This window comes from Nomascus leucogenys, chromosome 23 (assembly GCF_006542625.1).
Source record: "Nomascus leucogenys isolate Asia chromosome 23, Asia_NLE_v1, whole genome shotgun sequence".
Classification (NCBI taxonomy): Eukaryota; Metazoa; Chordata; class Mammalia; order Primates; family Hylobatidae; genus Nomascus; species Nomascus leucogenys.
Genome location: NC_044403.1, coordinates 25,963,640 through 25,989,094, shown reverse-complemented (window position 1 = coordinate 25,989,094; position 25,455 = coordinate 25,963,640). Strand labels below are relative to the sequence as shown.

Here is a 25,455-nt window from a genome sequence, read left to right as displayed (position 1 = left end):
CATGACAGAATGTGTATGTAGAAGTCCTCATAAACCAGGATTTCACTGGAGACATCATGAAACTGTACCCTTCCATGACTGGAGAATTGCACAAATGGGGCATCACCACACAAGCACTTGCTCATCACACACACTCTGGTATAAATCCTCAGTACTGTTCTTGGACATCTCCCCAAATACCTTTTCCGCATGCTCGCTCACATCAGTAGCTCCACTGCCTCTGATCCTTTTACATGAATTTATTTCTATACAATGTTCTAAAAACACCCCTTGGTTTGTACATAAGTTTTTTTCTTTTTTTCTTCATTTTTAAATTGCTTTATAACAACTGGTTTCCTGATTTTTTTTTTTTTTTTAATTTCCTTTCCTCTGAAATCTGCCATGATTAAAAAAAAAAAAAAAAAGACGAAAAATGCTGTGGCTAGAGGACAGGGGTGGAAAGAGGGAAAAAAAGGACAAAAATAAACATCAAATATGAAAATTCTGAGATAATGCATTTATAAACACATAGATGGTTACAACAAAGATGGCCGTGATGAGTGGGTATAATATATTTATATATATATATTTATATATAAATCCGTGTCCGGCATCTGACCGTGGCACCTAGGGAGCTAAGTCCAGTCCTTGTGTTTGCCTTGAACTCTCCCTTCTCCGCAACACCCCTGTTTCGGAGTTTCACAGATAACACAAAGCCTCCCACAGCTCCTTGGCGGGTGGGTTGGGGAGACTGAGAGTATAGGGTCTTTGTAGGCAGAGGAGAGAGGCTCCAAGGAAATCCGTAAAACCATAACCCACACTTCTCAGCCACCTGTGACCAACTTGGGAATTTCTGGCCCCTTGGGGACCACATCTCAGCCCTCGCCCCCTTCAAATAAAAGGAGGTCTAGCCCCTACCCCAAATCTCCTTCTACCAGCAGTCAATAGGAAGTGAAATGAGACGATGTAGGGGAAGAAATGGCTCTCAGGGACTCAGGCATTTGGGAAACCTCTGTTCTTTTGCAGGCAAGAATAGAACAAGAGGCTGGTTGCATCTGGGGCTCCCTCTTCTCTGTTATCTGGGAGGGCCAGCCTCTAGTCTTACATCAGCCCAAACTTTGAGGATAAGGAGGGTAAGGATAGGGTAAGTGACCACACTGGACAAGTTTCTATGAGGTCATAGCAAATCCTTCCCTTGAGCACCAACCCCCAATTTTACAAGCTTTGCTTGGGAGGGGAGGCTGCTGGATGACACCATCAGCTCAGTATTCCTTTGCAATCAGGAGGGCTGATGTTCCTTTTGAAGAAGAGTTCAGAAAAAGGATGGTATCCTGTGAAGGAAAGCTGTGACTGAGGCCCAAGGAGATGGAGCCAAGGCCTGTCAAGGAAGAAAACGACTTTTCCCACTAAGAGGAGTTGGAGAAAGAAGAAACCAGGACTACTTCTTCCTCTTCCCAGTGGGTGGCAGCACGGATCTCTAAGAGCTGGCCAGGTGCTCCACCTGGATGGTGCTGGTGGTGACAGTGAGGCAGATGTCCTTATGATGTTCCGCCGTCTTATAGGGGGTCAGGTCAAAGGAACACTGGGGTGGAGGGTTGGGATTGCTGTCCCCACCACCCCCACCCTGGGGGGCTGCCCCAGGAGACTGGAAGTGTGGTGGTGGCTGTTGCTGCTGCTGCTGCTGTTGCTGCTGTGATGCCTGGGAGGCTTGGGCCTGGGCCTGGGCTTGAGCCTGAGCCTGAGCCTGGGCTTGAGCTTGAGCCTGGGCCTGAGCCTGGGCCTGAGCCTGGGCCTGAGCCTGGGCCACTGCTGCCGCCGCTGCTGCTGCCTGCACTTGTTGCTGAAGATCAGGAGGGTTGTGTTTGCGCATATGTTTCATAAGGTATGTTTCCTGAGGGAGATGGTAAAAAGAAGTTGAGGGATAAAGAGGAAGGAAAAGAGATTACTTGTAACTAGCACCCCAGGCTCTGATTCTGCTGTAAGCAGAGTAAGCTTTACACTGGTTTTCTGGAGCCAAGACTGAGCAAAACTCAAGTAGCACTTTCAGTGGCTCACTACTGAGAAAAAAAAAGGGGGAACCTTGAGAAGTCACTGAACATTCAACTGGCAAAGGAATGAGCTGCTATTTTTTTGAAAGACCCCTGAATGAAACAACTTTACAACCTTTTCTGGAGTCTCATGGAAAATATCTAACTGGGCCAGGTGTGGTGGCTCACACCTGTAATCCCAGCACTTTGGGAGGCTGAGGCAGGTGGATCACTTGAGGTCAGGAGTTTGAGACCAGCCTGGGCAACATGGTGAAACCCTGTCTCTACTAAAAATACAAGAAGTTGCTGGGCATGGCGACATGCACCTGTAATCCCAGCTACTTGGGAGGCTGAGGCAGGAGAATCGCTTGAACCCAGACGGTGGAGGTTGCAGTGAGCCGAGATCACACCACTGCACTCCAGCCTGGGTGACAGGGCGAGACTGTGTCTCAAAAAAACAAAAGAAAAAAGAAAATGCCTAACTGAAATCTGGCTCCCCTCAAAATTTCAAGTGGCTTTATTTTGCCTTATGTTTAAGTAAAATGAAGAATTACGGCTTATCAATCTCTACAGGATTAGGGGATCAGGCATCCCCTAAATTCCTCAGCTATGGGTCTAATTAATTTCTGAATATTCACCTGTTCTGCTAAGTTGGAGCTAGGGAGGCAGGGTATTCGCTGCAACAGATCTCTACCCAGAAAATGGGGTGAAGTGGACTGTACTCTTAGAGGACTATGAGGAAGGAAAGAGAAGAAACGGAGCACTCACTGATGTGTATGCCCGACTGCAGATAGTGCAGGTGTACACCTTGGCATGCTTCACTGTGTGCGTAGACAGGTGCACCTCTAGTGAGGCTGCATCCGTGTATGCCCGATGACAGTTGTGGCACTTGAAGGGTTTATCTTTGTTGTGTTGCCGTCTGTGGGACTGAGAAAATTGGGAGAAACCAGAATGAATACATTGTACTCTTCCCTCCTGCCCCCTTGACCTTGATGGAAAGCAAAAAGGTAGATGTCAGGCCTCCCAGCTTCTCTCTCCATCTGAAGAAAGTAGAAATTGTTTCAAATGAAACTTAAGAAGCTACAGGCTAAGGGTGGAAGCATACCTCATGTAGCACATACCAGGATCCCAAGACAGCTTATGCCCGTCTCACCAGTCCAGTGGTTCTTCAAGTGAGGCATGGGAATCTTTAGGGAACACTAAGACCTTCGCAGGGGGCCCACAGGGTCAAAACTTTTTTTTTTTTTTAGATGGAGTCTCACTCTGTCGCTCAGGTTGGAGTGTAGTGGCATAATCTTGGCTCATTGCAACCTCCACTTCCCGGGTTCAAGCGATTCTCCTGCCTCAGCCTGCAAGTAGCTGGGACTACATGCACATGCCACCAGGCCTGGCTAATTTTTTTTGTATTTTTAGTAGAGACGAGGTTTCATTGTGTTGGCCAGGCTTGTCTCAAACTCCTGAGCTCAGGTGATCCACCCGCCTCAGCCTCCCAAAGTGCTGAGATTACAGGTGTGAGCCACCACGCCCAGCCAAATCTTTTCAAAATAATAAAACAATGTTTGCCTTTGTCTCTCTTGAACCCGGGAAGTGGAAGTTGCAGTAAGCTGAAATCACACCACTGCACTCCAGCCTAGGTGACACAACGAGCCTCTGTCTCATACACACATGCGCGCACACACACACACACACACACACACACAAAGACGAAAAACCTAACTGAAATCTTGTTTCCCTCAAAATTTCAAGTGGTTTCATTGTGCCTTATGTTTTACATGTAACCTTTACAGAGGTTACATGATGTGTGATTAACACAATAGGCCAGATACAGCAGATCTGAGAATCTACTCATCTTCTAGCTTAAGACATTAGAGACCCCTGTGCCAGGTGCAGTGACTCATGCCAGCAATCCCAGCACTTTGGGGAGGCTAAGGCGGGAGGATGGCCTGTGTCCAGGAGTTCGAGACCAGCCTAGGCAAGATAGCAAGACCCCATCTCTACAAAAATTAAAAAAACAGCCAGGTGTGGTGGTGCATGCCTATAATCCCAGCTACTTGGGAGGCTGAGGTGGGAGGATCACTTGAGAACGGGAGGCGGAGGCTGCAGTGGGCCATGGTCACACCACTGCACTCAGCCTGGGTGACAGAGCAAGGTCCTGTCCCAAAAATAAAAAATAGACACCTGCAAAAATGTATAATAATGCCATTCTTCTCACTCAGTTGCTTTTGGAGGGTCTTGGAATATGTTATTTATGTTAACACACAATGGGTTTATTTTTGTTCTTTCTAAACAGATTACTATTATAAATATTTTTCAGGTTTTTCAGTTTTACAACGTCTATGTAGATAGCTCTTACCCACATAAACAAAAACTCTTTGGGTCCCTCAATAATTTTTGAGTGTAAAGGAGTCCTGAAAACGTTTGAGAACCACTACTATTCAAATGGCCCCAAGTCTCAGACTCAAGGTCTTGTGTGGAGGGTGGAACATTTACCTGCAGATTGGAGAGTTGTGTGAAGGCTTTCTCACAGCCTGGGTGTGCACATTTGTATGGTCTATCACCAGTGTGGATTCTGCACAGGATAAGAGAAGAAAGGGAAAGAATGTCAGCAAGGCCATTTAGGAACTGGCTCAACAAATCTTCTCTGGGCCAATCCTGCTCTCCTAAGGAGGCACATCAGATGGGCCTCCAAGAGGCACCAGCCTTCCTCTCTGATGTGGATCAGGTACTGATGCTTTGCTTCTGGTCAATGCCTGCATCACTCAGCTCAAGCTGAGGCTCCTCTCTGCTGGGGGAGGAGAGACTGAGGACTTGGTACCCAAGGGACAGGCAGCCCACAATTTGGCATACATGCCAGCTCCTACAGTAACTGTCCTAACGAACATTCAAGAACATAACATAAACACAATGGCAAGGAAAAAGAAAAGCACAACGCATCTTCCTTGGCCCCACCTTATAGCCAGAAACAGTCCCCTCAGGCTTGAGCATCACTTCCAGAGAATGTTACGGTAACAAAGAAAAGCAGAGTTACAGATTGTGGAGAGTAGTAGTGATATTAATGGAAACTCATGAAAACTAAGTGCTTTTTGCAGCCCAGCCCCCTAATGGCAGGAAATGCCTAGTTTAGTACCAATGTGACCTCTTTCCCCAACACCACAGGGCCCTCTGCTAAGATGAGCCAAGGACTTGAGGGTGCAGTGACACCCACTCCTCATCAGCAACCTTTCAGAACCTTATCTATGACTAGGTGCTTTTCTGGACCTCTGGTATAAAATCTCAAAAACATCACAGGACGTGTCTCTTATTTGTGAGGAAAGCCTGACTCCTCCTCTTCTCAAAGCAAGATGTCTGATCACTTTAAGCTGAGATCATCACATCCACAAGAAGCTGGGTGAGACGGTCTATGGCCTGTAAGTCTGGACTCCAGGTCAACTTGAGATAGCACCGAAGGAGATCATCACTTCTTCTAATTGGCAGGTTCACTTCTTCCTAGTCACTCCAGATTCACGGGATAAACACTGGGCATCTTTATGAAGCATGAGCTTTTTCATTTTCTGTTTGCTGATTCTCTCTGAACATTTAGTACACGTTTTCTTTTGTCCTCTACTCTTGGCATCCCTCAGAGCTTTGCTTGTTGCTGTGGGTGTCACCAGGCTGGTGCCCAGCTAATGTCTGATTTTATTTCCTGTTCATAATTGGTGCCCCAAGGGCTAGAGGTATGGTCTTCTCCACTCAAATGCCTCTGCTTTGGCATCAAGGGGCAAATCTTCCAAGATGGGTACATGAGTATTTTCAGGGAGGAAAATTAGAGAAAAGTTGTTTCCACTCCAGGTACGTGTCTGTCTCCCATGGATCAGTGAATATCATATAGTCACTGCAGCTCCCTGACGTAGCTCTTGCCCCAGAGAAGCTCTGTGTCCACTTGAATCTCCAATGTTGTTTGGTCTTCCTTCTCCCAGATGCCAGCCAGGTCTCTCCTCCAGCCAGGTCTCTCCCCCGCCCCCCGCATGCGGGTTGTTGTGTGTGTCCGGGGCGGGGGTGGGGAGGGCATGCCAGCGGGGCGGGGTCAGTAGCCCGCCACTCTCCCTTACCGTGTGTGCTGCTGGAGGTGGGAGAGCTGGCGGAAGGCCTTCTGGCAGTAGGAACAGTTGTAGGGCTTGGCCCCCGAGTGGATACGGAGGTGCTGGGCCAGGTAGGAGGTGTTGGCGAAGGTCTTGGAGCAGTGCGGGCACTTGTGGGGCTTGATGGTCTCCGTGTGCATCTTGGAGTGGATCCTGCCGGAGAGGAGAGGAGGGAAGGGGGGAGGAGGAAGCAGTTCGACACCAGGGGCTCAGCTCTCTGCTGGGTGAAATGATGTTGCTTGACGGATGAGAGCACCCCCTTCCTCCCTCCTCCCAAAAACACTCCAGCCTGGATAGGCAAATGAAGAGGACACCCAGATCTAGGTTGTTGCTGATCGTAAGTCGGTGGCTAGAATGGCAGTGAGATGATGAAGAGCTGCAACCCATGGCTCCTGGTAACCTTAAAGTAGTCAATCTCATCAACCCTCCGCTTTTTCCTAAGGTTAACACACTCACCACAGATACCCTGCTTCCAAATAGTAATTTGAACAAAGACCAATACCGCCTGTTCCCCATGGACCTGACGTTGAATGCACACCTTGGCTCTGAACTGAAGCATATAGTAAAAGCGGGCCTGCTCTGCAGAAGATTTCCAAACACAGACACAGAGAGAAACCACAAAAATTGTTCCAGACTTTGGAATTGGAGACCACCATTTTCAAGGCCCCCCAAATAGCTAGGATATATAATTTCCACAGACAGTAATAGGAGGTTGAGACTACCAATGGGCAAAGGTGAAAGGGAAAAAAAAACACATGTGGAGAGAGGAGTAGGTGCAGGCAACTTGGTCTTAGGGTTCATGGCCAGGTGGTGGGGTAAACCAAGAGCAGCCTTACCGGGTGTGCTGCTGAAGGTGGGAGAGCTGGCGGAAGGATTTCTCACAGAAGTTACAACTGTAGGGCTTAGCCCCTGAGTGTATACGGATGTGCTGGGCCAGGTAGGAGCTGTTGGCGAAGGTCTTGGAGCAATGTGGGCACTTGTGGGGCTTGGTCTCGGTGTGTGACTTGGAGTGGATCTGCATCTCCGACTTGGAGTAGAATGTCAGTGAGCACATCCGGCACCTGAGCCAAGTGAGGGCAATGGTTAGAACCCATCCCATCAAGAAGGTGTGGCTGAACCCTCCCCTCTACTTCCAATAGATGCCCACCTATCTGAGCTCTCTCCTACTCCAACTTGAGAGTAGAGCTCTATGTATTCATCTTTATGGCCTAAGCTTCTAACATGGTGCCCAGCACATTATAAATATTCAATAAATGTTTGCAGAATGACTGGACTGCCTCGATGTGCAAAAATGTATTTCAACCAGATAAAACAGAAAAACAGTATGAACTCTGGGCAGATGTGAATTTCAGTGGGCCAGGAATATCAGTTAACTTGTTTGCCTTCTGCCTACAGCTTGATTTCAAACATTTAAGGAATTCCTTTCTCTAATGTTCGTATGTGTGAAGTACATGCCTCTGTATTCCTCAAGACCCCTAGATGATAATGAGGAACAACTAACTAGATCCTCTCCTGTCTCCGCAGATAATTTTCTTCCCTCAGATTTTCCCCTACTTCCTTTTTGGCAGCGATTCCTAGAGGGACGGGGGTGAGGAAGTATCAGAATTATTTGGAGGGGCTTTTTCAAACTATGTATGTCTGCTCTCCACCCTCTTATCTGATGTTGCATCCATCATCTACCCACCCCTTGCCCACAGCCCCTTGATAATCAAGTGAAAACCACTTTTGCAATGACCAACATAGCTGCTAGGGGAAGGTGCCATCCCTCAAGCATTTGGGAGAAAAATGTTTACAAAACACCTATCTTCCATGCTAAACCTTTCCTCTTCCCTAGCACACGGAGCCAGTGTCAGCACTCTGGGTTGACATCAGTAGCACCTGATCGTACTTTCACTCATCCCAAGTTGGTAATCCTTTCCACTCTGGTATTGTCCACCAAATACCAATAAGGAGGCCTCTGAGCAAGTTAAGCCACAACTATTCAGACTTTACTGAGTAAAACCTATCTTTCATTTTTGTAAACAATTCACCAGTATAAAATGGGAGCTAGTAGAAAAGGCAATGGCCTGGAAGCCAGGCAATTAGCACAAGTCCCTCTTCTTTGGGTTCTCCCTAACTTATCTCCTTAAGACAGGCTTCAGATGGTGTGGGATGATGATTTCTGCATTTTTTTCATCTCAGGAGAATGTTTTAGTTACCAGCTTATTGATCCCTGGCGGTTGTCTGAGATGTCCAATCATTGCAGGAGAGAGGGGGAGACTCTGTTTATAGTGAGCATAATCCAAAGGACACAGCCAGTGGGAATCGGGATGCCTGGGTTCTACTCAGGGTTCAGTTACAAACTTGCTCATTAATAGACCTCAATTTTCTGGTCTGTAAAATGGAGAGATAAATTGTTGCCCCCAGAAGGGCCAGCAAACGCCTAGGACAGTCAAAGGTAAGCCAAGTGTTCTCCAGTAATAAAACTGCATTCATCTTAAGCCTTAGTGCTGATGTACGAGCTCATGCTAGTAAATATTTCATTAAGACTGAGGTTAGAAGCTGGACACATTGTCACTTGAAGGGCAACTGTACTAAAGTTGCAAACTAATTTCCCTTGATGCTACAATTTCTCAGACAGGTAGAACATATTTATTTTAACCCAAATAAAATCTCGTCAATTTGTGTGTGAGGGTGTTCAATACACAATTCTGCCCTTAACATTAAGGTTAATTTTAAAAAATAATAATAACCCACTTAGTCAAAGTTTCCAATAAGAGAACTTGCAAAACTTTAATTCATTTATAATGTGCTGGCAAGGGAATGAGCAATCTCAGAAAACACTAGGTATAATAATGATGATGACCACAATGATAATAGTTGCCATTTGTTGTTATGTCTGACAGTGCCAGGCACTAGGTTAGACACTTCAGACACATTGTTTCTACTCCTCACAACCTGGCAAGTCTTATCCATGTTTTACAGAAGGGAACACAAAGACTCAGAAAGTAAGGAATTTGCCAAAGGGCAGTTACTCACTACGAAGCCATGATGCCAGCCTACTTTAAGATTCCTAACACCAGAGGTATTCAAGCAGAGGCTGGAATCATCTGCCAGGAAGGGACTGACCAAGGAGATCATTAAAATATTTCCAACTTGAAAATTCTATGAAGTCAAATAAGAGAGTCCTCTAATGCAAGGTACTGGGTGGTTGGAAAGAAATTTAGTTTTGTAGAGTTGTGGCAGTCAGCAGGGGATAGAAAAGCCAGCATCCATATCACGGGGTGCCTTCCTCCAGGGGCACCATTCACATCCAACACAATGCGAATGGGTTCCCTTGGAAGCATGCAATGCAATGGCCTTGGTTATAATGATTACAATGGCCACTTTGAATTATCATCCATTTTTCCTAAAATGTTCAAAACAATTTCAAATATTCTGACTTTGCCTCAAAACATTTCTACAAGACAGATGAAGGCATGGCTGATCTTCCCATTTTACATATGGGAACAAAGAGTGGGAGATATGTTGACTTGCCCAGAGTAACAGAACCCAACTGCCCCAATACCCAGTCCAATGCTACTGACCACTGAAGAGGGTATGGCTGACCCACACATGCATCAAAACAGAAATTCACTGTGATAAAAAGATTTCTTTTGCCGGGCACAGTGGCTCACACCTGTAATCCCAGCACTCTGGGAGGCCAAGGCAGGCAGATCACCTGAGGTCAGGAGTTCGAGACCAGCCTGGCCAACGTAGTGAAACCCTGTCTCTACTAAAAATACAAAAGAATTAGCTGGGCGTGGTGGCGCACCTGTAGTCCCAGCTACTCAGGAGGCTGAGGCATGAGAATCGCTTGAACCTGGGTGGCGGAAGTTAGAGTGAGTTGAGATTGTGCCACTGCACTCCAGCCTGGGCGACAGAGCAAGACTCCATCTCAAAAAAAAAAAAAAAAAAAAAAAAAATTCTTTGGAATGTCAAGAGTTCTGAGTTTCTGAAGAAATTCTGTTTACCTAGGATACAATAAGTCTCCCTTCAATTTCAAAGTTCTTTGTAGTCACCTGGGTGGATGGTCATTCAGGAATTCCAAAAATACTGAATGTGTGAAAAGCCCTATGAGGCTTTCTTCCAACTGTATATTCACATTTCTTTTAACATATACAGTTTGGAAAGTCCAGAGATAGCTTTAATGTGGGTCACAGTGAAGCAAGGGCAGAATGAGAGGACCCTGATCCATTAGAAGGGCTCTACAGGATGTTAAAGGATCCTTCCACTACTTCTACAAATTGTGTATAGATGTATCTCCACGTCACAATGGCCTCACTTTAAACGAACACATAAGAATCCAGATTTCTATACGATAATTTAAAAGAGATTTTAATTTTATGAACTGATATATAAGAGAATGCCTTTAAATGAATCAAACTTGTCAGGTACCTTTATAATATGATATGATGGAAACATTTTCCAGGAACACTTTTATTGTATAAAGTGGGGTACACCTGTAATAATAAAGCTGCAGTGAACTTTTGGATTATGAGCTGGAATTCTGCAGTGCTCAATTCTGCATAGCAACACTCCTCTCATTTTCACTTATAAAGAGCGGTTTAAACACTCTGTAGGCTACTCTCCACGGCAGAACTATACAACACAAATAAAAATAAATGCTAAATAACTATTTCTTAACCTTCTTTTGAAGTTGCCAACATTTCAAATCTTATCTGATATATACTCCCAACAAATGGGAGGCATAAACAGAATTATCCCCATTTTACAGATGAGGAAACTGAGGCCCAGAGAGGGGAAAAGGACTTGCCCAGGGTCACACAGCAAATTCGTGGTGGAGCCGGGAACTGAATCCATGAGCCCAAGGCTCTGTCCATTTCCTGTGCCGCAGTTCCCTTCGCTCCTAAAATGGGAACAACATTGCCCATCTGGGTACACTAAGGAACTAAGGACAGACCCAGACTCCCAGCCATGCACATCTGCCCCTGTCTATATTAAAGCTGTGACAGTAGTTATCCCACTCTATACAGTGCTACCAAACTCCCCAAACCCACTAGGGCACGTGACAGTTCTCAAAGGGATTAAAAGATGTTCAACTTTCGAAGGGCAGGGAGTTTACTTATGTAATTATTTTTGTAGAGTATCACATGCAAATATGCATATAATGCTTTTTGGTAAAGGAGAACTTAAAGGAAGTGGAGAATCAAAATGACTTTCATAAATTAGAAAGTGAGCAAAGTCATTCTTTAAGTATATATTCCAAAGGGGGAGGCATCCTATTCCTCCTACCTTCTTCTTATGAAGGCCCCTCCCATCATCCCAACCATGCAGGGTAAGGCAGGCTCAGTGTTCAAACATGACCCAGGAACTGGTGGATGGCACATAGGTTAGGTGCTTACCAGAAAGGTTTCTTAGAAAAATAGGAATGGAACATGTAGAAAGCAAAAAGGAGCTGCAGCCAAGAGTCTCAAACCCAGCATAAAGCCTTATTACAAGAGAGAAATTCTACTTTGTTACTAAAAAATAAGTCAGTGTTAACGATCCCCAAAACCAGGGTTAAAAAAAGGAAAGGGTGAAATGGGTCTCTGCATCCTAACAAGATGCTAGCAGCTCTGCCTCCTATCCTATGATGGGACACCTGACATGCAAGTGGCTCAGAGCTGGGAAGCTGTCAGAATGTAGCGCCTGACTGGGGCAGAACACAATGAGGGTAGAGGGAGAATCACCAAGCCAGGGATCCTCGCCCCATCCTGCCCCTGGCTCTGAGTCTTACCTGTAGGTCTTGCCGTCTTTCTGATGGTCATCATCATCCTCAGGGGAGAGGACATAAGGGTCATTCATCTCGGGCAGCCCTGATTCCAGCATCCGCTTCTTCTTCCGGCCCCGGGGTGGCTTAGGAGCCACACTGCCACCTCCACCACCACCTCCGCCTCCTTCCTCGGTTAGGGTTGATGCTACCTTCTTGGAGAGGTCAGGGACAACCTGCAGGGCTTGTGAGCCAGGGGGAAGAGCTGAGACAATCATGGGAGCCGAAATGGGGAAGGTCTGAGCTGATGATGCTGTGGTCACAAGAGAGCCTGAGGGGGACGTGATTACCAAACCCGGACCTAGGATTGGGAGAAAAAGGAGATGGCGTCATGTTGTTCAGTCCTGATCCTAATCCTATTTCATTTCCCCCAGATCACTGTATAATTAACCCCTCACCCCCCCGCCGACCCAACCCAGAGTACACAGGAAACCCCAAACCCTGTAGAAAAATAATGGTCTCCTAACCCTTGTCCCCACCCCCCTGGTAACAGTGAGATTTACCCCTTGATTGACTCCCTTCTCTTCTCCACCTCTGAGAACAGGAGACTCCTTGATTCAGAGAAGGAAAGAATGTCACCTCCTCAAAGGCAGGGACCGCATCTTCTACTTCTTTGTATCCCCCACAATGCCTAGCACATTGCTAGGCACACAGTAGGCACTTAATAAAAATTTGATTGAATAATCAAACACATATCCCACTCCCCATGTCCTTGGAGCCCTCCAGCCTGGGGTACTGATCATGGAAGATCAACACCTCAGATTGGAGAAGAGCAGAGTTGCTCACCAGCAGTCATCAGTCCTGTAGACGGCACAGGGACCACTGTGATATTCTGGGTAACGGACGCTTGGCTGTGTGGGGTCAGCTGGTCTGACTTGGACTCTGTGTCCATACTGATGCCTGAGGGCAGGGACACTGAGGCAGGCACTGTCAGCAAGGTGGGGTAGTGAGGTGGAGCTAGACCACAGCCCTTCTCTGGCAACAGTTGATCCTTCATCTTGTTGATGAACATTGTGTTCTCAATCTAAGAGAAAAGGAAGGGGAAGGGAGCACCCTCTTCAGCCTGAGAGGCTGATTCTGCTTGCTCGTGAGCACACTTCAGTGTCTGTCCTCCTTAGGGATCAGGGATGAGCACTTCATGCCTCCGGCCTTCTACAGAGAAGCCAAGGCAGAAACACTGGATAATTCTCAGGGGTGGGGGACCCAGTAAAACAGCATGTGGTGTACTTTCAGTCTCCACAGCAACACAACTTACTACTGAGAGTTGGAGAGAGCAAGAAAGCAACACCACTTACCTGACCTGAGACTGTGGGGATAGAAGGCCAGAAGTACGGGTTAGAATTGAAGTGAGATTCTTCCATTCTACCTGAAGAAAAAATGAGAGAACACATCACACTCAGGAATTACTCTGAAAAAGCTAAGCAATGGAGAAGGGGAACTGAAGAGTTCCTGGTCTCGTCTGGCACCTGATCACATGGCTGGGGACTGGCAGTCAAGACCTTAGTGTCTAGCACATTACTCCCTTGGTCAGAGCCTCTTGTCACTGTATCCCCGTCCAACAGAGGCTATCCTACTTAATGACTGTGAAAGAACTTACACGTATCACATTTACTCACACAATGTTATTCATGCCCCCTAAAGAAAAACTGGTATTACTTTCTTTTGCTGGCAAAAAGAAACTGAGGTCACGAGAGGGGAGATGATGTAGCTAAGGTCACAAAAAACAAATCACTGACTGACTTGAAAACGGCCAGGTACCAGTACCTATCATGATTCCTCTTTCTCTTATTCTTCAAAACTATATTCCTTGAAATAAAAATTTTATTTTTTTTCTGTTTTTGAGACAAGGTCTTACTCTGTCACCCAGGCTACACTGTAGTGGCACAATCATAGCTCACTGTAGCCTCAATCTTCCAGGCTCAGCCTCCCAGGGAGCTGGGACTACAGGCCGTGTGCCACTATGCTAGACTAATTTCTTTTTTCTTTTTTTTTTTTCAAGTAGAGACAGGGTTTTTCCATGTTGCCCAGGCTGGTCTTGAACTCCTAGGCTCAAGGGATCAGCCCACCTTGGTCTCCCAAAGTGCTGGGATTACAGGCGTGAACCACCGTGCCCAGCCAATAAAAATTTCAAGAGTTCCAACCAATATGTCTACAGTTCTGTGTAGTTTGAGAAGGTTCCAGGCCAGAACACAATACGACTACGAAAATTAAAAAATGAAGACTGGGCGTGGTGGTTCACACCTGTAATCCCAGCACTTTGGGAGGCTGAGGCAGGTGGATCATTTGACCTCAGAAGTTCAAGACCAGGCTGACCAACATGGTGAAACCCCATCTCTACTAAAAATACAAAATTAGCTGGGCATGGTGGCACATGCCTGTGATCCCAGCTATTTGGGAGGCTGAGGCAGGAGAATTGCTTGAACCGGGAGGCAGAGGTTTCAGTAAGCTGAGATTGCGCCACTGCACTCCAGCCTGGGGAACAAGAGGGAAATTCCGTCTCAAAAAAAAAAAAAAAAAAAAAAATCAGAATCAAAACATATTTTGAGTACCAACTACTATCTGAAGACCACACCCCACCAATCCCACCAAGGTCTAAGAACATCCATGGTGCCACATTGGGTACCACACATGCCGTGCTGAGCAGTGAGAATCAAGGCATTACTAGTTTTAAAAAGTGTTCTGGCACTAGTAGTATCCCAGGTTTCCAAAGGGATTCAGAATAGGCATAATAGTGGGCCAGAATACACACACAGTGCCAGACTCCTGCTTTGTATTTCTCAAAAACTGTGCTTCCGGCTGGGCATGGTAGCTCACGCCTGTAATCCTAGCACTTTGGGAGGTCAAGACAGGTGGATCCCCTGAGGTCAGGAGTTCGAGACCAGCCTGGCCAACATGGTGAAACCCCATCTCTACTAAAAGTACAAAAAATTAGCCAGGGCATGGTGGTGCGCGCCTGTAATCCCAGCTACTTGGGAGGCTGAGGCAAGAGAATTGCTTGAACCCAGGAGGCGAAGGTTGCAGTGAGCCAAGATTGCGCCATTGCCTGGGCAACAAGAGTGAAACGCCATCTCAAAAAAAAAAAAAAATCTTTCTGAGAAACAAGAAGAAAAGTAACCCCTTCGAATTATGCCAACAAATAACAGATGGGTACAGAACACAGGCATCCCACCACCCAGTTTCACATTCTGATCACTTCTAGCAAGGTTTAATTGGCAGTATGTTGGTCAAGAGTAGCTTCCCAAAATCCTGGACCAGCAAAGATAGAGCCCCACAAAAGGCAAATAAGAGAGTGTGAGACTGGTGAAATGGGGAAATGAGAAACAAAAAAAATACATAAATAAACAGTATTACCAGGCTGCTACTCTGAGCAAAGCACAACCAAGGTTCAGGTGGGGAAGACCCGTGACAGGAAAGTTAGACCCACTGAGGATACACTGGAGGCAAACACTAAGATACTGAGAGCTAAAGGGTAGGCTGGGCACAGAACTCAGTTTTAAGTACTAAGGAAACAGGGAAGGATCTTCAACAAAGGAGCTGAAGCTGAAAATCACTCTAACATAACACTGTTCCTTATCCTTTTATAGAAAACATCACTTTTTTTGTTCTATTAAACAGCACCCCCAATTTTCATAAAATCTATGAAGAGAAAAACTGAATTTCAGCCTTTTTTAAAAGTAGCGAGGGTGGAATGTACCAAATCTGTGACTACAACAGCTTCATATAAGTAGGCTCACTATTAAATGACCAAAGATCAAGTATACATCAATTCTGTTTTCTGAGTTATAAAACACAATAAAACTAATCAGTCTCTGATACAGGTACTAACTTGGTCCTTCCAGCCACAGCTTTACAAAGGGGTCTTATGGCTGGGTGTGGTGGCTCATGCTTGTAATCTCAACACTTTGGGAGGCCTAGGTAGGAGGATCACTTGAGGTCTGGAGTTTGAGACCAGGCTGAGCAATATATTTGAGACCGTGTCTCTAAAACAAAATTGAAAAAAGAAAAAAAAAAAAAGAGGCGAGTGTGGTCGTGCATACCCATAATCCTAGGTATTTGGAAGGCTGAGGTGGGAAAACTGCTTGAGCCCAGGAGTTCAAGACTGCAGTGAGCTATGAACACACTACTGTACTCCAACCTGGGTAACAGGGCAAGACACCATCTCCAAAAAAAAAAAAAAAAAAAAAAAAAAAACATGCAAGTTGTGGTGGCTCACGTCTGTAATCCCAGCGCTTCGGGAGGCTGAGGTGGACAGATTGCGTGAGTCCACCAGCACAGGCAACATGGTGAAACCCTATCTCTACAAAAAATACAAACATTAGCCAGGCATGGTGGCAGGTGCACGTAATCTCAGCTACTTGGGAGGTTAAGGCAGTAGAATCATTTAAGCCCAAGAGGCAGAGGCTGCAGTCAGTAGAGACTGCACCCCAGCCTGGGTAACAGAGAGAAACCTTGTCTCAAAAACAAACAAAAAACAAAACGAAGCAAAGATGGGAGTCTCACGTTCTCTTCAGGCAACAGAATCAAGATACAATCAGATCACAGTTTAAGAGAATTCAATCTTGGCAAACTTTTTGGGAAGGAGCAATCACATCTTTTACATCTGTATCTTATAAATATCCCCAACATATGACTTTATCATCAAAGACACAATTACATATTTACTGAATTGAACAACGGTACACTACCTACATATAGATTTTGCATACAATGCTAGGGCTTCCAGTCTTAATCCACAATCCCTGTCTAACCTTCTAGTGGAAAGAAATGAAACAGACAAGAGATAAGAGTGGTGATAAATGGTGGGAATTAAGTAGAGAATCAGGATGGAGAGAATGGGTGCGGTGGCTCATGCCTGTAATTCCAGCACTTTGGGAGGCTGAGGCAGGTGGATCACTTGAGGTCAGGACTTCGAGACCAGACTGGTCAACATGGTGAAACCCCATCTCTACTAAAAATACAAAAATTAGCCAGGCATGATGGCACATGCCTGTAATCTCAGCTACTCAGGAGGCTGAGGCAGGAGAATTGCTTGAACCCGGGAGGCAGAGGTTGCAGCGAGCCGAGATCTAACCACTGCACTGCAGCCTGGGCAACAGAGCAAGACTCTGTCTCAAAAAAAAAAAAAAAAAAAGATTAAAAATAATAATTAGGAGGGAGAATAAACGAAAGAAAGGGCCAATGTATAATTTTCCCCCAAAGAATCAAGGAAGTTGGCTGGCTGTGGTGGCTCATGCCTGTAATCCTAACACTTTGGGAGGGCGAGGTCGGTGGGTCACTTGAGCTCAAGAGTTCAAGATCAGCCTGGCCAACACGGCAAAACCCCATCTCTAATAAAAATACAAAAATTAGCAAGGTGTGGCTGGGCGCGGTGGCTCACGCTTGTAATCCCAGCACTTTGGGAGGCTGAGGCGGGCGGATCATGAGGTCAGGAGATCAAGACCACGGTGAAACCCCGTCTCTACTAAAAATACAAAAAACTAGCCGGGCGTGGTGGCGGGCGCCTGTAGTCCCAGCTACTCGGAGAGGCTGAGGCAGGAGAATGGCGTGAACCCAGGAGGCGGAGCTTGCAGTGAGCTGAGATCGCGCCACTGCACTCCAGCCTGGGTGCCTGGGTGACAGAGCAAGACTCCGTCTCAAAAAAAAAAAAAAAAAAAAAATTAGCAAGGTGTGGTGGCACACACCTGTAGTCCCAGCTACTTGGGAGGCTGAGGCAGGAGAATCACCTGAGTGCAGTAAGTCGAGATTGCACCACCACAGTCTAGCCTGGGTGGCAGAGCAAGACCCTGTCTCAAAAAAAAGAATCAAGGAAGGAGATGCACTATGGATGTGAAAACATAGGAAGGAGGAGGCTGAGCACGGTGGCTCATGCCTGTAATCCCAGCACTTTAGGAGGCCAAGGTGGGTGGATCACGAGGTCAGGAGTTCAAGACCAGTCTGGCCAATATGGTGAAACCTCGTCTCTACTGAAAATACAAATATTAGCCAGGCATGGTGGTGCACGCCTGTAGTCCCAGCTACTCAGGATGCTGAGAAAGGAGAATCACCTGAACCTGGAAGGTGGAGGTTGCAGTGCGCCAAGATCGCACCACTGCACTTGAGCCTGGGCAACAGAGCGAGAATCCGTCTCAAAAAAAAAAAAAAAAAAAAAAAAGGGTGGACAATATCCCCACTATCATTATCATTAAAACTTATTAAAGACTTATTGTGTTCAAGGTAATCTAAGCACTTTACAACTACCACATCATTTAGTCCCTGCAACAATGAGGTAGGTACTGTAATTCCCATTTGAAATGAGGAAACTGGAGGCACAGAGTCCAACAGTAAATAGCAAAGCAGGAATGTGAATCCAGGCACCAAAAAGCAAGTTAAGGAAAGGGGTTCTACAAGGAACCAAAACCATATAACTGTAGTACACACTTTCTGATGTTAAGGCTTGATCCAGGAAATAAAATTTAGAATATTTCCAGGAATGAACTATGTATTTTCCAGCTAGTTCTCAAAAAATGTTTTCAAAATTGAAGTTTCTGATAACAGCAAAATGACATGCAGTTCAAGGTCATATTCTTTATTCTGTGAAACCTCACGTAGCTACTAAGATAACTTACTTTAGGATGACAGAGCCTGAATAAAGAGGCCAGACTTTACAAAGGAAAATAAATAAAAAGCCCCTCCACTTACTTGGATGCCTAGTTTATTGCTCTGCTGTGGTTCTTAAGAGAACCACAGCTGGTCCAAGGACAAGACAAGACAATACATGTGCATTACCAGCTTCCGATAAATAGGTCAGCCCAAAAGAGAACTGCTCATCCAACTAGAAGCAACCTTTACCAGCAAAATGACACCTGAGAAATGCTATGCCACTGTGCTACTGATGAGGCTGACTCAATCTCTGTACTCCTGAAATGAGATCAATGGAGAGTTAAGAATCAAAACTACTGCTAGAATACAATGTAAATGGCGCCCCCTAGAGTTGTGTAAAAGCGCATTCTGGTGCCAGATCACTCAAATATCTGCTTACTGTCTGTTTTACCGCTTACTCTATCTTTCGTGGAGGAAATTTCTCCAAATCATCCCAACATTCAATCAGGCACATATCAACATTCTCATCACCCAAAGCAGCCCACTGATGTTACACAGAAAACTCATGTCTACACAGACAGTGCCAATTTTAATGATTATGCCAATATATTTAAAGAAAGTATTTTGGGAGGCCAAAGTAAGAGAATCACTTGAGCCCAGGAATTCAAGAACAGTCTGGGCAAAATAAGGAGACCCTGTATCTACAAAAAATTAAAACGTCTCTACAAAAAATTAAAACAGTAGCCAGGCATGGTGGCTCACACCTGTAGTCCCAGTTACTTGGGAGGCTGAGGCAGGAGGATCGCTTGAGCCCAGGAGGTCGAGGCTGCAGTCAGCCATTATCACGCCACTGCACTCCAGTCTGGCCAAAAGAGTGAGACCCTGTCTCAAAAAGAAAAAAAAAAAAGGAAAAAAAGAAAAAGAAAAAGAAAGAGAAAGAAAAGAAAAAACAAAAGAGAAGGAAAGATATAATTTGGTGGAAAGAAAAATGCTGGCAGGCTGAAAATCTGGGTTCTCATATCAACTTTACTATTGCACCAAACCTCAACCGTTCTGTTAATAAGAAGTGAGGTTTACTGCTGGGCGAAGTGGTTCACGCCTGTAATCCTAGCATTTTGAGAGGCCGAGGCAGGTGGACTGCCTGAGCTTAGGAGTTCAAGACCAGCCTGGGCAACATGGTGAAATCCCGTCTCTACTAAAATACAAAAAATTAGCCGGGCGTGGTGGCATGCGCCTGTAATCCCAACTACTCAGGAGGCTGAGACAGGAGAATTGCCTGAACCTGGGAGGTGGAGTGGAGGTTGCAGTGAGCGGAGATCACACCATTGCACTCCAGCCTGGGCGACAGAGCGAGACTCAGTCTCAAAAAAAAAAAAAAAAAAAAAGAAGGCAGGTTTACTATAATTAAGTTGGAGAGTAATTTTCTCTCAAGAGACACAAGGAACTACATATTCCTTCTCCAATCTCAAAAGAAATCTCAGAAGCCCTCAGGAGATAAAGAAGAAAGACACTATCAAGTATTAATAATAGTCATGAAACACGGTAGGACTTGAACTCTTGGACCAGAGCTTTGTCTATCTGACCACATCCTCCCATAATGCTACCAAACATCCAGGGATAAGGATGACATGGCCTCCAGCAGGTGTTTTTGGCAGATATGGTGAAGACCACCATCTCTTTCCCAGAACCCACTAATTGTTTTTTACTGTTGTTTTTTCAAATAAAGCATGATTTTCTTTTCCCAAGAAAACAGCATTCCCTTAACACAACCAACCCTTAGAAAACCATGAAATACACTCATCAAGTTCAATAGCTAGAGAATGGCCTTGGGAATCAAGACTTCTGAATTCTTTTTTTTTGAGACGGAGTCTCATTTTGTTGCCCAGCCTGGAGTGTAGTGGCGCAATCTCAGCTCACTGCAACCTCCACCTCCTGGGTTCAAGCAATTGTTCTGCCTCAGCCTCCCAAGTAGCTGGGATTACAGGCACTTGCCAACACACCTGGCTAATTTTTGTATTTCTAGTAGAGATGGGATTTTGCTATGTTGGCCAGGCTGGTCTCGAACTCTTGACCTCAGGTGATCCGCTCTCCTCAGCCTCCCAAAGTGCTGAGATTACAGGTGTAAGCCACCGCGCCCAGCCAAGACTTGTGAATTCTAATTCTAGGTCCTATATCAGTGGATGACTCTTAACTATTTAAGTGGATGAATTAACCATTTTACTAGGTTTCTATTAGGATGGAGAATGGAAGAGGATGAGGCCTGTATAATAAGTTTGTAAGGCATATGGTGATGGGATACAGGCAGCACAAAAAAGAGAAAGAATGAAATGCCCCAAGTGCTCCTGAAAGGAAGAGTTACAGAAATACTTCCACAAGATGAGGACTATTAGCGACAATTAGTGAAAATTACACAAGGACTACATAATTACAAAGGAACTACCCAAAAGTAACAAATCTATAGCCTCCAGTTTAGAAATCATCTACAAGTAGCATCGACAAGAAAAAGATGGAAAAAAACAATCAACTTGAATTCAACTACAGAAAGAACTTAGACACTATTGAGAAACCATTCCAAAACACACAACTGCAGAAAGGTTACCTTAGCTCAAGACTTGAAATGAAGAAACACAGAGAAAGTTTTTTTTTTCTCAATAAGGAAACAAAATTTCTTTCTCTCAGGGTCTAAAGACATTCAAGAAGGGCCATCCCAGTAGGATGTGTGTTTCCTGCCACTATCCATAAACTCTTCCAAGTATAAGTAACTCAGAACAAATGCACCCCAATATTACTGGGAAACATCATCACACCATACACAAACAGACTAAACAGGACTGCTACCACCACACAGCTGGCAACCTGGGCCAACAGCTTCTAGCCTGGGCACCACCGGACCACTTAACCCTGCAACCTGTGGGAGGGACGGCACGGTGGTTCTCCTTGCCCTGTCTGTTCCACTATAAATGATGGATCCAGGGAATGTGAGGCCAAAATAAATAAATAAGACTGGAGAAAAAGAGATATGTACCCAATATTTAATCAACTTGGCTCAGAAACCCACAGGGCATTTTATAAACCAACCTGGAACTGGTTTTTAAAAGATACCTCTGGGATCATAAGTTCTGAACTCAAACTCTTTAGGTCCACTCACTGTCATTTTCAGGCTACCCAAAACTCTTCCAGACCTACTTCTGGAGTCTACTCCATAGAGTTTTATCCACTTCACTCCAAACTACCCATGAAGCAGTTTTTTTTTTTCCCTGAAAATTTCATCTTGCCACACCAAATTCAAACAACCCTGTGTCACAGATTCTAATCACTCCACAGACCCACTTCTAACACTCCACTGGACTATTTGGAACTCCATTCTATACTCAGCCCTGCTTGTTCCAGACACAGGAAAGCAATTCCATAAGGACTATATTGGCATTTAGGGTCTTTGTGTCCCAAAGAAGAATAAAAATTTCTCCTTTGGACACAAGGCAACACTATTCAGTGGCTTCACCTGAGCATTTCATGTTTCATTCCTGATGAGCATTAGTAGGAATGGAAAGTGATGGGGGATAGCGTCAACTTTTTACACAGAAACTTCCTGACCCTCAAGAGATAACAGAAAAAACTGATTTCTCTCCCACAACAATCTCAGCATTACAATTGCTATTACTTTAAGTATTCTATCACATTGTGAAACACACATACACGCCCCATTTGGTTGTGACCCTTTCTCCCCCAAAACCAGAAATGCCATTAACCCCAAAATTATCTTACCCTCTCTCTCTCTTCCTCCTGCCGTCTTATTCCTTCTTCTTTCCAGGGCTCCTGAACTTTCTGTAAACAAATTGTCTAGGTTACAGGGGCCAGGCAGGGTGCAGCCACCAGAGGACTGTGGAGAACCTCAGGAATTATTTGTCAGCAGTCAGTCTGGAAGGCAGGCAGACCCCCCAACCAGCAATCCCAAGATGGGTGGATATAATAACAGGAGTCTAGTGCCACCCTCTACGTGGATACGAGGGAAATAAATCCAATTCCCAGAAACTAAGACGAACTCTATCACCAGCGTTTGGGTTCCACTCCTAGGCTCAGAGACTGGTCCTTGCTCTTTCCCAGGCCACAGGTAACCAGGGGTCAGAGAACAGAAGAGATGGAGGAGGAGGGTCTCTGCCCTGAGTAGTGGCTTCAGAAGGCAAAGCTGAGGGCTGGGGGATGCACAAGCCCTTGTGTCAGGCACAGTGCCAGTTCAGGCCCAGCCACTTCCTCTAGCCTTCCCCCTACTTCTTCGAGGACTTCGCCCCCTGCCTACCCAAGGCCTTGTGCCAAGAAGTACCTCCCTCAGCCTGCACCGTGGTCTATCTACTGGAGACCCCAGCTGTCCCCTCAAAACCTTCGCTCCCCTGAGACAGTTCCTGGGAGCCTTCTCCTGATGTCGTCCCCTACCCCTTTCTCAAAGACCCTTCCTTGGGACGTCCCTCCTTCCCCTCCAGGGAGCTGAACTCTGCCACCCACCAGACAGGCACCCGCCCCCTAAACCCCCCCATTCCTCCCCATCGCCCGCTCCTCCACAACCACTTCCGGTTCCGGGACGGACACACACACAGTCACATCGTGGACCCCCCCTTCCTTGCCTGCCCAAGGAAAAGGGGAGGAGGGAGGAGCAGGGAGCTTGGCGCGCGCCGGCTGTACCGGCGCGAGACTCACCGGGCGGCGACGGCTGCGGCGGCGCCAGAGCCTGAGCCAGAGCGCCGGAGGGGCGGCGTTTGCTGGGAAAGGAGGGAGCCGAGTGGGGTGGGAGGACCAGGAAGGGGCGAGGGAGGGGAGAAAGCGCGAGGCGCAGCGCGCGGGCACGCACTGCTGGCGCGAGACAGACCCACACACTCACACGCACGGAACGCGCGCGAGACACCCGCAGGGCGGGGGCGCGAGGCAGTGGGTGGCCCCCCTCCCTGCCGCCCTCCCCTTGCACTCACCCGGAAGTGGTGCTGCAGCTCGTGCTCCCGCGAACCCCAGTTCCTCCACGCCCCCCTCCCTCCCCCCCCCAACAGAGAAGAGCTCTGCGGAGAGAAGGCGGGAGCGCCGGAAACGAAAAGGGGGGAGGGAGGGAAATAGCAATGTAGGGGGGGCCGCTAATGGAGAAAGAGGGGCGTGCAAAAGCCGAGTCACTTCCGGGAGTGGCTGGAACACATCCGGCGCCGCTAGCGCTACGAGATATTCAGGGCAGAAGTTACGATAACTCGGGGCGGAAGTAACTTCTGCCCAGCGACTGGGTAGAGGGGATGTGACGCTATAGCGGAAGTGAAGGCGGGTTCCGCTAAGAGCAAAAGCTGAAACCGGAGGACTGCGGCCCTGCGCTTCCGGAAGGGACATCTGGGGAAGGTGGGGGGGTGGAAATGCGACAGGTTCATGAATTATCCATCAAGGTAGGAGAGGAGGTGTGGGTTCTTCAGATGCTGGGACCCCGTTTCTCTTCCCTCTGGGTGTTGAATAAGCTGATGTAGGAAATTACCATTATTTTTTCCGATACCCCCAAGAATGTCTCAATGCTTTGTATATGCGGGAAAGGACTAGGACGTGTCCTTGTTTTTCTGAGGTCCCTACTTAGGTCCAGTTAGAACCTCTCCCAGCCATCAAAATCTCTCTCTGACACACCCCTTACTTTCTTTACTTTGGTCTTTTCTTGTTGCCCATACCCACATATCTATCCCCTTACTCTGCTTTACTTTTAAATGTAGCATTTATTACTGCCTGATTTATTGTTTGCTGTCCACCTCTCCCCACTAAAATATTGGCTACAGGACAGCGAGGACTGAATTGTTAGTTGCTGTATCCTCATATCCTGGCAGTTAAGTGGTCTGTAAACTCTTGTTGTATAAATGAACTATAATTCATTATGAACACCTAATATGAACCCTTTTAGGAAGCCTTGCCTGATTGCTCCAACCTGTAATGGTCCCTCTGAATTCCCATAGCATTTAATACGTACCTTTTATTGATATTTTAACTATTTCATACATGTGATTCCCCAGCAAGATTGTCAGCTCCTCATGGAAGGAAATACGTTGCTTTGCTGAGCATATAGTAAACGCTGGATATGTTGTTTGAACAAGTGAATGCTGTTACAAGCGTGCACCCCGACCTGGCCAGAATCCCCCTGGGCTCAGCTCTAAGCAGAACCGAGGTCGCTCCTACTAACGGTAAGAGCCTCTTGCTGAGAAAAATAATCTTTTTTTTTTTTTTTTTAAGACAGAGTGTCACCCTGTTGCCCAGGCTGGAGTGCATTGGGGCCATCTCGGCTCACTGCAACCTCTGCCTCCCGGGTTCAAGCGATTCTCCTGCCTCAGCCTCCTGAGCAGCTGGGATGACAGTCGCCCGCCACCACACCCGGCTACTTTTTTGTATCTTTAGTGGAGTCTGGGTTTCACCATGTTGGCCAGGCTGGTCTCGAACTCCTGACCTCAACTGATCCACCTGTCTCGGCCTCCCAAAGTGCTGGGATTACAGGCGTGAGCCACCACGCCCAACAAAAAATAACTTTAACAGAAATAATTATAATGCCCATTTTACAGATAATGAAAATAAGCCTCTAAAGGCTTAGGTGATTTTTTTCCCCCAAGGTCAAAGCAAGAAGGTAACAAAGTACACCTTTAAATATTTAAATAGATGATGCATTTCATTGTAATTGTAGTTTGTGTCTTTTTTAAAGTGTCTGTTCCCTTTATCACATTTTTGGGCTCAGCACTCAGTCTCTGTTGACTGAGTAGCAACAGTTGGCAGAGTAAGGATTTTAAGGGCTCAGATATGACCAGACCTATTGCTGTGTGGGTTAGAGATTGCTGATTCAAGAAACCTTGACATCAGGGGCTGGTATTGAAAGGTGGGAACAGGAAGTAGTAATAATAGCTATACTGGTTCTCCTCCTGCACTTTTCCTATTTACGTTCACTGGGCACTTCCTGGGTCTCAGTGTCTCT

The 25,455-nt window shown here is 46.2% G+C and overlaps 1 protein-coding gene across 13 annotated transcripts; it reads right to left on the bottom strand.

Moving 5' to 3' along the window:
* Positions 1-224: 224 nt before the first annotated feature.
* ZNF384 (zinc finger protein 384) lies at positions 225-24,702 on the bottom strand. 13 transcript variants are annotated; one of them, XM_030804886.1, is made up of 13 exons: positions 23,456-23,532; positions 23,187-23,248; positions 22,260-22,319; positions 13,211-13,281; positions 12,702-12,939; positions 12,419-12,466; positions 11,883-12,216; positions 10,920-11,012; positions 6,961-7,185; positions 6,095-6,277; positions 4,497-4,575; positions 2,775-2,933; positions 225-1,870 (listed from the first exon to the last, which is right to left on the bottom strand). In XM_030804886.1, exons 4-13 carry the CDS (start codon positions 13,274-13,276, stop codon positions 1,457-1,459), a joined length of 1,839 nt encoding a protein of 612 aa, XP_030660746.1. In that variant the 5' UTR covers positions 13,277-13,281; positions 22,260-22,319; positions 23,187-23,248; positions 23,456-23,532; the 3' UTR covers positions 225-1,456. The 13 variants fall into 13 exon arrangements, with proteins under 13 accessions (XP_030660746.1, XP_012357811.2, XP_030660749.1 ...); XM_012502357.2 differs by lacking the exon at positions 23,187-23,248 and having other exon boundaries at positions 23,456-24,702; XM_030804889.1 differs by lacking the exons at positions 23,187-23,248; positions 23,456-23,532 and adding an exon at positions 22,546-23,031.
* Between the last annotated feature and the right edge of the window lie 753 nt (positions 24,703-25,455).

Bases quoted from the DNA above. Each gene is read 5' to 3' on its own strand.
- ZNF384 (XM_012502357.2), bottom strand. From the start codon at position 23,852: ATGTCCCTTCCGGAAGCGCAGGGCCGCAGTCCTCCGGTTTCAGCTTTT. The intron at 11,013-11,882 runs GTAAGACTCAGA...TTCCCATTTTAG, and splicing joins AAAGACGGCAAGACCTACAG to GAGCGAAGGGAACTGCGGCA. The intron at 6,278-6,960 runs GTAAGGCTGCTC...CCTCTCCGGCAG, and splicing joins CACCTTCAGCAGCACACCCG to GATCCACTCCAAGATGCACA.